This window comes from Panulirus ornatus, chromosome 10, assembly GCF_036320965.1.
Source record: "Panulirus ornatus isolate Po-2019 chromosome 10, ASM3632096v1, whole genome shotgun sequence".
Lineage (NCBI taxonomy): Eukaryota > Metazoa > Arthropoda > Malacostraca > Decapoda > Palinuridae > Panulirus > Panulirus ornatus.
The window spans coordinates 32,514,515-32,526,703 of NC_092233.1; the positions used below are offsets into that span (position 1 = coordinate 32,514,515).

A 12,189-nucleotide genomic window follows, 5' to 3' on the forward strand; every position below is an offset into this window, starting at 1 on the left:
ATGAATTCATCACTTGTTGTATGTTGTGAATTACTGATATTTGGTCAAGGGACCTGACGGGTCTGACAAAGGACTTGATGACCTTTCATCATTGTGCTGGCGCTCAGACGAGGAGTCTCATATTTCCAAGAGGCTGTTTGAAGCAAATTTTGATTTTTGTTGGTAAAATGATATGACTTTTTTTTTTAATGTTATGATCAAATAAAATTTAGAAAGTCCTGACGTAGTCAACTTTGATGGGTATTGTGAGGTAAACACTGGCATTATAGAGCTCCTTGGTGGTTTAAGCTTGACGTAGAACGGTATTGCTAGTCACAAAGCCAAAATTGAACGTTTTTAATGAAGATCGAAAATATTAGTGCAAATGCTTAGCAATTTTTGAAGGTTGGGTTTCATTACTCGGTTTGTCATAAAAAGTTTACCTGCGAGCGCTCAAGCCTGTACAACAGAGATGCAGGAAGCATTTGGCTTGGGTCGACCCAAGATGAATGCGGGAACCTGCTTTCACGTTGGCAGTGAACGACCCAGCGGATGTTTCTCAACTTCGACTCCTATGATGCTGAAGCGTAGAGGAAACGCATCAATTCTTATAATGTTTGTCAGTTTGCAATGTTTCTACTGAGAGGTGTACAGGTATAGAAAGTTATGGAAGATTTTCACTGTGTAGTCTCGAATCTGGGACGTCACCAGCACCCGAGTTCAGGTTATCAAGGAGTTCGGTGGCCACGCTTCTGGGTTAACTGCCATAGTGTATTCATCATCCATACATAGGAAGTGAGGAGCAGACTGATACGACAATATGTTGTAAATAGTTTATTATAAAACTAAATGGTCTTCAAGACTTCTTTCGTATCCCTGATATAAAATTATGAGTGTGGGAATGAAGGATGACTTGAGTATTGAGTGAATGATTATGATGAACTTGTACTACTGGCCATAACATAGTGAGCATATCTAATATAGGCAGTGATCATGTGTAGATCCGCTCGCCAGGAAAACTGGTGCTGTTGAAGTTGATCTAACAGAAGTGCATGTCAATGAAGTGTTGTTTGTTGCGGAACACAGGGCCCCACACGTCCTTCTGGTCCGTGCCCTTCTTGTTCTTGTTCAACATGCCCGCTCCTGCGCTCTTCCCGGCGCTGCTTTGGGCATAGCCGCCCATCTCCATGGCTTTGTAGGTGGATTTTCTGTAGGGAGGAAACGGAAAGACTTTAGCTCAGTTTTTCTCTGACTGGATAACACAGAAATATATTTCCAGTTGAGATGAACATATTTAAAGAAAAATGTACTAGCTAGTTTCAGACTGAAAACAAAAACACTTCTCGTCTTTTCTAAATTCATGAATTTGTCGTGACTTTCCGACTGAAGTGAGCCAAGGGAGATACCTCGTGATGAGCTATGGTCATTGGTAACAGTTGGACTAGCTGCTGCATCCTGACTAAAACATTAGGAAGAGGAAGCTTGAAGCCAACTCACCTGGCCTGAGGGTCGGCGACGTAGCTGCTGCTGGCGTAAACTTGTTCCTGAACCATCTTGGTGGTGGGTGGGTGAGTGCTACCACAAGGTTGTACTCAAGTCACACACTTGTAAGATTCCAGTGGTGAGGACGAAGCCTGGCCACAGGTATGAAGCGGACGTAAATTTCCTCGAGTCAAGAATATCACTTGCAAATGCTGTCGTCAAGGGACGTTGTGAAGCTGAGAAAGGACGCTGAGTTCAAGTGTGTTGCCGCAGTTAGCAAGTCTGCTTCCCCTTGCAATGGTCACGTGCAACTCCAACCTAGAGGGAGGAACACCATATTAGGCACGGCTGACAATACTAGGAGTCACTGGCTCACTGATGAAATGCAGTCTGTGTCTGAGGAACATGTGTGTCGCAATACTAGCAAGACATTCCATGGTACTGGAGTTGTAAAAATAAGGGCCTTGAATATGAACTGTATTTGGGATATTACTAATTAGTGTCATTAAGCAACATTTGCCTTCAATAACGTAGCTCTTTGTATGTAAGATAAATAGCAGAGTCTATACAACAGAGAGTTATGTGGGGGCTTCCTCTTACCTGAGCTTAAACCTGCAGTTCATAGAACAATGCTGCAGTTCTTCGCAGTTGTCGTGTGTACTCCAGCGAACACTCTTGCTGTCCTGATGATATCACTTGTATGCTCGCCCAAACGTAGTCACTTGGAAAGATAATATGTGCTGTACGGCGAGAGCGCGAGAATATGTTGCCACTATGCTGGTGGTAGCTGTAGTAGACTGAGTGATCTTGGCAGCGCGCCGCCTTATATTGTGTGGGGCATTGCCGGCGCTGCATGGTAGACTACGTGACAAACGTCAGGAACTCCTGGCACCCGCACACACGTGTTGCCTTGCACGGCGGAACTGCTGACCAGGCGAAGGTTGGCGCTCAGGGTGGATTTAAAGTACGTGAATTCAGTAGCGTTGATTAGTGTCACTGTTTAAGGAGTTGGTGTCTGGAGGCATATGGAACCTTTACCGAATGACGTTAGTTCCTGGGATGCAGAGAACGTCAGCGCCATGTTCCTGGAAGTGGAACTACTGGTTTGCCCAGCAGCTGCAAGGAACCTAGGGCCATTGACGTCATCCATGGACGTCAGCCAGACAGAGAACCTGTTTTGCCCACGCTGAGTACGTGGCGGGAAGGGGGATCAGACGGTAATGCAGTATGAAAAGTCTTCGATGTATAGGTTCTTCATATCTAATGTGTTCAGTATTTAGTGTATAGGTTCTTCATGATATCTAATGTGTTCCACATTAGTTATACAGATAGATATCTTCCTGGTGTAAATACCTTGTCCTGCTTAGCGTCTTTCTTCCCATTATACGCTGATGACTACCACCACATGTTCCTGTTATCTGTGAAGGAAGGAAGAAAGATACAGATGGTCTCTGAAGTGATTAAAGCAAGTCTTTACTCAAATACAAAGTCTGAATATTTGTTTTGAAGATGTACTAAAAGAAAGCAATGATTACATATTTTTTATAGGGTGAATATGTAATCTAATTCCCTAGGTATATATATATATATATATATATATATATATATATGGTCAGAGGAAACCATAGAAAGGTCTGTGGGGCTTGCCTGTGGATAGGGGACTTAGATTTCAGTGCATTATAGATGGAAGGTAGAACGTGAATATATGCAAATTAGGCCGTTCTTCGTCTGTTCCTGGTAATGACAAGCAACGTGGGAAACGATGGATGTGCTGGAAATGAGATGTTTGAGGACAATATGTGGTGTGAGGTGGTTTGATCGAGTAAGTAATGAAAGGGTAAGAGAGGTGTGTGGCAATAAAAGGAGTGTGGTTGAGAGAGCAGAAGAGGGTGTTTTGAAATGGTTTGGTCATATGGAAAGAATGAGTGAGGAAAGGTTGACATAGAGGATATATGTGTCAGAGGTGGAGTGAACAAGGAGAAGCGGGAGACCAAATTGGAGCTGGAAGGATGGAGTGAAAAAGATTTTGAGCGATCGGGTCCTGAACATGCAGGAGGATGAAATGCTTGCAAGGAATAGAGGGAATTGGAACTATGTGGTACACCGGGGTCGACATGCCGTTAATGAACTGAACCAGGGCATGTGAAACGCCTGGTGTAAACCATGGAAAGGTCTGTGGGGCCTGGATGTGAAAAGGGAGCTGTGGTTTCGGTGCATTGCACATGACAGCTAGAGGCTGAGTGTGAATGAATGTAGCCTATTTTTTGTCTGTTTTCCTGCCGCTACCTCGCTGAAGTAGGGGTAGCGATGCTGTTTCCTATGGGGCGGGGTAGCGACAAAATTGCATGAAGGCTAGGAAGTATGAATATGCACATGTGTATGTATGTATGTCTTTGTATGTGTATGCTTATATATGTATATGTGCGTATGTGGGCGTTTATATAATATATATATATATATATATATATATATATATATATATATATATATATATATATATATATATATATAAAATGATGATGATGATTCAAGTGGCAAGAACTCGTGAATCATCACACAAAGGTCATGAGGGAAGTATGGAGTGACAAGGACGACTCACCTGACAAGCGGACTCGCACAAACTTCAGAGGTGGGTCGGTACAGAGGTGGGTCGGTACAGAGGTGGGTCCGGTACAGAGGTGGGTGGGTACAGAGGTGGGTCGGTACAGAGGTGGGTCGGAAACAAAGGGGGTCGGAAACAGAGGGGGGGTCGGTAAAAGGGGTTTGGGTCGGAAACAGAGGGGGGTCGGTACAGAGGGGGGTCTTTACAGAGGGGGTGGGAAACAGAGGTGGGGGGTACAAGGGGGTGGGTACAGAGGGGGGCCCGGTACAGAGGGGTCGGTACGGGGGGTGGGTAACAAAAGGTTTGGGTTGGGCCAAAAAAGGGGTCGGTACAAAAGTGGGGTTCGGTACAAAAGGTGGGTCCTTTTTAAAAATGGGTGGAAAGAGGCTTCTTTTACAAAAGGAAAAGGGTTGGGTTAAAAAATTTTCGGTAAAAGGCGGGTCGGTAAGGGAAAAGGGCCCGGTTTTCCCCAAGGGGGTGGGAAAGAGGCGGGTTCCGGTACAAAAATTTTTTGGGCCCCTTAAAAAAACGGGTCGGAAAGAGGGGGGTTTCGGTAAAAAGGCGGGTCCGGTTAACCGATTCAAAACAGAGGTGGGCGGAAAAGGGCGGGTTTTTTTTACAGAATTTGGAAAAAAACGGGTTTTCGGTACAGAGGGGGCCCCGGTTTTAAAAAAGGGGGGTTTTGGTCCCCAGGGGGGCCCCCGGTAAAAAAGGCGGGTGGAAAAACAAGGTGGCGGAACAATTGGGCGTAAGAGGTGGGTTAAGAGGGGGGTTCCGGTTTTTAAAGAGGCGGGTGGAAAAGAGTGGGTCTTCAAAAGGTGGGGTAAAGGTGGGTCGGTAAAATTTGGGCCCCCAAAAAACAGAGGTGGGTGGTTTAACCAAGAGGTTTGGGTTTTTGGTAAACAGGGGTTTCAAACAAAAGGTGGGCTTTTTTAAAGACCCGGGTGGTCAAAAAGGTTCGGAACAAGGTGGGTTCTACAGGAGGTGGGGTGGGGGTTAAACCAAAGGGGGGTCGGACCCCCCCGGGTCTTACAGAAGGTGGTCGGTTTACGAATTGGGTCAAAACAAAAGGGGGGTTGGGTAAAGAAGGCCTTTCGGAACAGAAGGAAGGGCCCAAAACAAAACCCTTTGGGCCCCCAAAAGGTGGGCCCTTTAAAACCCCTGGTTTCCCCAAGGGGGTCTTTCAAGGCCCCTTTTTGGGCCCAAGGTTTGGGCCCTTTAACAAAAGGGGGGTTGGGTCCAGAGTGGGTCAAAAACAGAGGTTGGTTGGGTCCAGAGGTGGCCCAAAACAAAACCCTTTTTGGGAAGGGTGGGCCCTTTAACAAAAGGGGGGTTGGGTCCAAGGGGGCCCAAAACAAAAGGGGGGTTTCTCCAAGGTGGGTCAAAACAAAAAGGGGGGTTGGGTCCAAAATGGGTCGAAAACAAAAAGGGGGTTTGGGTCCAAGGTGGCCCAAAACAAAAGGGGGGTTCGCCAGGGTGGTCCAAAACAAAGGGGGTTTCGTCCAAAAGGTGGCCCAAAACAAAGGGGGGTTCTCCAAGGTGGCCCAAAACAAGGGGGTTGGGTCCAAGGTGGGCCCTTTAACAAAAGGTTTTTTGGGCCCTTTAACAAAATTGGGCCCGGTAAAGGAAGGCCTTTGGGTCCCAACGGTTTGGGTCCAAGGTGGGTCAAAAAGGGGGGGGGGGGGGGGGGGGGGGGGGGGGGGGGGGGGGGGGGGGGGGGGGGGGGGGGGGGGGGGGGGGGGGGGGGGGGGGGGGGGGGGGGGGGGGGGGGGGGGGGGGGGGGGGGGGGGGGGGGGGGGGGGGGGGGGGGGGAATTGGCGGGCCTTGGGGGTTTCAAACGACCAGCACCCCAGTGTCCAGAAAGGAATAAGGCCCTTGGGTTTACGCCCCAAATGGTAAGGTTTTCATAACAAAACCATTTGGGTTACGTCCAAGGTAAGGTCTTCAAAACGGACCATTTGGGTTTAAACGTCCATATGGAAAGGGCCCTTCATAACAGACCATTTGGTTACGCCCAATTTTGGTAAGGCTTCAAAACGGACCACTTGGTTACGCCCCCATAGGGAAAAGGCTTCATAACAAAACCACTTGGTTACGCCCAAAAGGGGTAAGGCTTCAAAACAAAACCATTTGGTTACGTCCATATTTTAAGGTCTTCATAAAGCCCAACTTGCTTACTCCAAGGGTAAGGTCTTCATAACGGACCACTTTTTTAAATTTCCATATGGAAAAGGTTTTCAAAACGGACCATTTGGGTTTACGTCCAATGTAAGGCCCTTCATAACGACCATTTTGGTTACGTCCATATAAAAAGGGTCTTCATAACGGACCACTTGTTACGTCCATAGGGTAAGGTCTTCATAACGGACCACTTGTTACGTCCATATGGTAAGGTCTTCATAACAGACCACTTGGGTTTACGTCCATATGGTAAGGTCTTCATAACAGACCACTTGCTTACGTCCATATGGTAAGGTCTTCATAACAGACCACTTGGTTACGTCCATATGGTAAGGTCTTCATAACAGACCACTTGGTTACGTCCATATGGTAAGGTCTTCATAACAGACCACTTGGTTACATCCATATGGTAAGGTCTTCGTAACAGACTAGGACCAGATGACGAATATAATGTAAAGTGGGTTAGAAACCATTCAAACATACAGTGGAATATTGTATCATTGTTAAATGTCCGTCTACTGCTCACCTTACATGTACCGTATGGTATGTGTGCCAGGCAGGTGCAAGTGACACTTACTTGGGGTTGGATTACATAATGTCGATCTTGCACTTGCCGTAGATTGTGACATTCGATCGATTCGGTACGTTTGCTAATGTTATCTTTAGTGTGTTATGTTGTCATAAGTGTCACAGTCCCTTCTGTAATAGCCCCAGATGGGAGTGGGGGGGGGGGATGGTGGTGAGTGGTAAGTTTGCTCCTGGTCAATGTTACGTGGAGGGGGTATCCCCCCCCCCGCCAGTCCACACCTCGTCTCGTTCCCTTTCTCCCAACTTCCTCGTCAAAAGCAAGCTTCCCTCATCTTTGTTTATGGGTATTTATTTCCCCTTATACTTTTATGCCATCCATTAATGTACAACACTGTTGTTTGGTAAATGTAGTGTCTACTGTCCTAATTAGGCCCGAATATTATATATATATATATATATATATATATATATATATATATATATATATATATATATATATATATCCGTGGGGATAAGGAAGAAAAAATACTTCCCACGCATTCCTCACGTGTCGTAGAAGGCGACTAAAGGGGACGGGAGCGGGGGGCTAGAAACCCTCCCCTCCTTGTATTTTAACTTTCTAAAAGGGGAAACAGAAGAAGGAGTCACGCGGGGAGTGCTCATCCTCCTCGAAGGCTCAGATTGGGGGTGTCTAAATGTAAGTGGATGTAACCAAGATGAGAAAAAAGGAGAGATAGGTAGTTTGTTTGAGGAAAGGAACCTGGATGTTGTGGCTCTGAGTGACACGTAGCTCAAGGGTAAAGGGAAAGAGTGGTTTAGGAATGTTTTGGGAGTAAAATCAGGGGTTGGTTAGTGGACAAGAATAAGGGAAGGAGTAGCACTACTCCTGAAACAGGAGTGGTGGGAGCATGTGATAGAATGTAAGAAAGTACAGCAGCTGAGTGAGTATGTTAGTAGTTTTGATGCACGAGACCGGGTTATAGTGATGGATGATTTGAATGCAAAGGTGAGTAATGTGGCAGTTGAGGGAATAATTGGCGTACATGGGGTGTTCAGTGTTGGAAATGGTGAAGAGCTTGTAGATTTATGTGCTGAAAAAGGACTGGTAATTGGGAATACCTGGTTTAAAAAGAGAGATATACATAAGTATACGTATGTAAGTGGGAGAGATGGCTAGAGAGCGTTATTGGATCACGTGTTAATTGATAGGCGCGCGAAAGAGACTTTTGGATGTTAATGTGCTGAGAGGTGTAACTGGAGGGATGGCTGATCATTATCTTGAGGCGAGGGTGAAGATTTGTAGAGGTTTTCAGAAAAGAAGAGAGAATGTTGGGGTGAAGAGAGTGGTGAGAGTAAGTGAGCTTGGGAAGGAGACTTGTGTGAGGAAGTACTAGGAGAGACTGAAGCAGAACGGAAAAAGGTGAGAGCAAAGGAAGTAAGGTGAGTGGGGGAGGAATGAGATGTATTTAGGGAAGCAGTGATGGCTTACGCAAAAGATACTTGTGGCATGAGAAGCGTGGGAGGTGGGCAGATTAGAAAGGGTAGTGTGATGGGATGAAGATTATATGTGAAAGAGAAGAGAGAGGCATTTGGACGAGTTTTGCAGTTAAATAGTGCAAATGACTGGAAGATGTATAAAAGAAAGAGGCAGGAGGTCAAGAGAAAGGTGCAAGAGGTGAAAAGGAGGGCAAATGAGAGTTGGAATGAGAGTATCATTGAATTTTAGGGAGAATAAAAAGATGCTTTGGAAGGAGGTAAGTAAAGTGCGTAAGACAAGAGAACAAATGGGAACATCAGTGAAGGGGGCTAGTGGCGAGGTAATAACATGTAGTGGTGATGTGAAAAGGAGATGGAGTGAGTATTTTTAAGGTTTGTTGAATGTGCTAGGTGATAGAGTGGCAGATATAGGGTGTTTTGGACGAGGTGGTGTGCGAAGTGAGAGGGTTAGGGAGAATAATTTAGTAAACAGAGAAGAGGTAATAAAAGCTTTGCGGAAGATGAAAGCCGGCAAGACGGCGGGTTTGGATGGTATTGCAGTGGAATCTATTAAAAAAGAGGGTGACTGTATTGGTGACCGGTTGGTGAGGATATTTAATGTATGCATGACTCATGGTGAGGTGCCTGAGGATTGGCGGAATGCATGTATAGTGCCATTGTACAAAGGCAAAGGGGGTAAAAGTGAGTGCTCAAATTACAGAGGTATAAGTTTGTTGAGTATTCCTGGGAAATTATATGGGTGGGTATAGAGTGAGAGGGTGAAAGCATGTACAGAGCATCAGATTGGGGAAGAGCAGTGTGGTTTTAGAAGTGGTAGAGGATGTGTGGATCAGGTGTGTGCTTTGAAGAATGTATGTGAGAAATACTTAGAAAAGCAAATGGATTTGTATGTTGGATTTATGGATCTGGAGAAGGCATATGATAGAGTTGATAGTGATGCTTTGTGGAAGGTATTAAGAATATATGTTGTGGGAGGCAAGTTGCTAGAAGCAGTGAATTTTTTTTTTTTTAATCGAGGATGTAAGGCATGTGTAGGAGTAGGAAGAGAGGAAAGTGACTAGTTCTCAGTGAATGTCGGTTTACGGCAGGGGTGCGTGATGTCTCCATAGTTGTTTAATTTGTTTATGGTAGGGGTTGATAGGGAGGTGAATGCAAGAGTTTTGGAGAGAGGGGCAAGTATGCAGTCTGTTGTGGATGAGAGAGCTTGGGAAGTGTCAGTGGTTGTTCGCTGATGTTACAACGCTGGTGGCTGATTCGTGTGAGAAACTGCAGAAGCTGGTGACTGAATTTGGTAAAGTGAGTGAAAGAAGAAAGCTGGAAGTAAATGTGAATAAGAGCAAGGTTGTACAGTAGTGTTGAGGGACAAGTCAGTTGGGAGGTAAGTTTGAATGGAGAAAAACTGGAGGAAGTGAAGTGTTTTACATATCTGGGAGTGAATTTGGCAGCGGATGGAATCATGGAAGCGGAAGTGAGTCACAGGGTGGGGGAGGGGACGAAAGTTCTTGGAGCGTTGAAAAATGTGTGGAAGGCGAGAACATTATCTCGGAAAGCAAAAATGGGTATGTTTGAAGGAAAGGGGTTCCAACAATGTTGTATGGTTGAGAGGCGTAGACTATAGATAGAGATGTGCGGAGATGGGTGGATGTGTTGGAAATGAGATGTTTGAGGACAATATGTGGTGTGAGGTGGTTTGATCGAGTAAGTAATGAAAGGGTAAGAGAGATGTGTTGTAATAAAAAGAGTGGTTGAGAGAGCAGAAGAGGATGTATTGAAATTGTTTGGTCACATGGAGAGAATGACAGGAAAGATTGACCAAGAGGATATATGTTTCAGAGGTGAAGGGAACGAGGAGAAGTGGGAGACCAAATTGGAGGTGGAAAGATGGAGTGAAAAAGATTTTGAGCGATCGGGGCCTGAACATCAGGAGGGTGAAAGGCGTGCAAGGAATAGAGTGAATTGGAACGATGTGATATACCGGGGTGGACGGGCATGTGAAGCGTCTGGGAAAACCATGGAAAGTTTTTTGGGGTCTGGATGTGGAAAGGGAGATATGGTTTCAGTGTATTATACATGACAGCTAGAGACTGTGTGTGAACGAATGTGGCCTTTGTTGTCTTTTCCTAGGGCTACCTCGCGCGCATGCGGGGGGAGGGGGTTGTCATTTCATGTGTGGCGGGGTGGCGACAGGAATGAATAAAGGCAGCAAGTATGAATTATGTACACGTGTATATATGTATATGTCTGTGGATGTATATATATGTATACGTTGAAATGTATAGACATGTATATGTGCGTGTGTGGACGTGTATGTATATACATGTGTATGTGGGTGGGTTGGGCCTTTCTTTCGTCTGTTTCCTTGCGCTACCTCGCTGACACGGGAGACAGCGACAGAGTATAATAGAAATATATATATATATATATATATATATATATATATATATATATATATATATATATATATATATATATATATATATCCCTAGGGATAGGGGAGAAAGAATACTTCTCATGTATTCCCTGCGTGTCGTACAAGACGACTAAAAGGGGAGGAAGCGGGGGTTGGAAATCCTCCCTTCTCGTTTTTTGATGTTCCAAAAGAAGGGACAGAGAAGGGGGCCAAGGGAGGATATTCCCTCAAAGGCTTAGTCTTCTGTTCTTGACGCTACCTCGCTAACGTGGGGAATGGCGAATAGTATGTATATATATGCCTTGGTAATTGTCAGCACTGGTCGCATGCCTGTTAATTGTTAGGATTCGTCTCCTGCCTGGTGATTGTCAGCACTGGTCGTATGTTTGGTGATTGTCAGCACTGGTCGTATGCTTGGTGATTGTCAGCACTGGTCGTGTGCCTGGTGATTGTCAGCACTGGTCGTATGCTTGGTGATTGTCAGCACTGGTCGTATGCCTGGTGATTGTCAGCACTGGTCGTGTACCTGGTGATTGTTAGCACTGGTCGTATGCTTCGTGATTGTCACCATAGGTAATGCTAACGGATGAAATTAAACATAAAGATGTAAAACAATTTATAATAATAGAAACAAATATTACACAAAGAAATGAATGACTTTACAGGTCACAAAATGTTACGTTGTCACGTATCCAGCAGGTAAGTTTTCCCACCAAGAATCTCTTCCTCTGCTGCACATAAACATAATAATGATAATGATAATAATAGATACTTGGCAGATAGTAAGATGCAGTCAGGCCATAATTCTTCGTCCGACAGTGAACTATTACATTTTACAAACATTCGAAATATATATATAAAGCAAGCATAAATGCAGCGCAGTACAGTGGCTACGTGTATGCAAATTAGGGGAAAGAGAAAATGAGACTACCTATGTTGATGGTGGTGCCCCGTGAAGGAGTCAGCTCTCACAACACACCTCGGGGTATTTATAAAAGCAGTACACATGGCCAGCTCTGATTGGCTGAGAACAAACATGTACACGAGATGCTGATGTCACAGTTGAGGCGTGATTGGCTGTCGGTCCCCTTCCAACCATCCCGCTATTCCCACCTAACTACACACCCTCCTAGTTATCACCTTCCAGACTTGTGTTATAAAGATATTAACACTATAAATAAATACAATTTATTACACAACAGAATAACACAGTTTTGTCACACTTGTGACAGCCAGTACTGGACATGTGTCAGCATTGGTCATGTGCCTGGTGATTGTCAGCTCTGGTTTGTTCCTGGTGAGTGTCAGGACTGGTCGTGTGCCTGGTGAGTGTCAGCACTGTTTGTGTGTGATGTCAGCACTGGTCGTGTGTCTGGTGAGTGTCATGACTGGTCGCGTGCCTGGTGATTGTCAGCACGGGTCGTGTGTCTGGTCGTATGCCTGGGGAGTGTCAGCAGTGGTCGTGTGCCTGGTGAGTGTCAGCTGTGGTCGTGTGCCTGGTGACAGGAGG

General features: G+C 45.3%; 1 protein-coding gene across 1 annotated transcript; it reads right to left on the reverse strand.

Moving 5' to 3' along the window:
• Positions 1 to 800: 800 nt before the first annotated feature.
• LOC139750885 (uncharacterized) lies at positions 801 to 2,395 on the reverse strand. Its single transcript, XM_071665752.1, has 3 exons — positions 2,062 to 2,395; positions 1,477 to 1,779; positions 801 to 1,187 (listed from the first exon to the last, which is right to left on the reverse strand). The coding sequence occupies exons 2-3, from the start codon at positions 1,530 to 1,532 to the stop codon at positions 1,019 to 1,021; spliced, it is 225 nt and encodes a 74-aa protein (XP_071521853.1). The 5' UTR covers positions 1,533 to 1,779; positions 2,062 to 2,395; the 3' UTR covers positions 801 to 1,018.
• Positions 2,396 to 12,189: the final 9,794 nt, after the last annotated feature.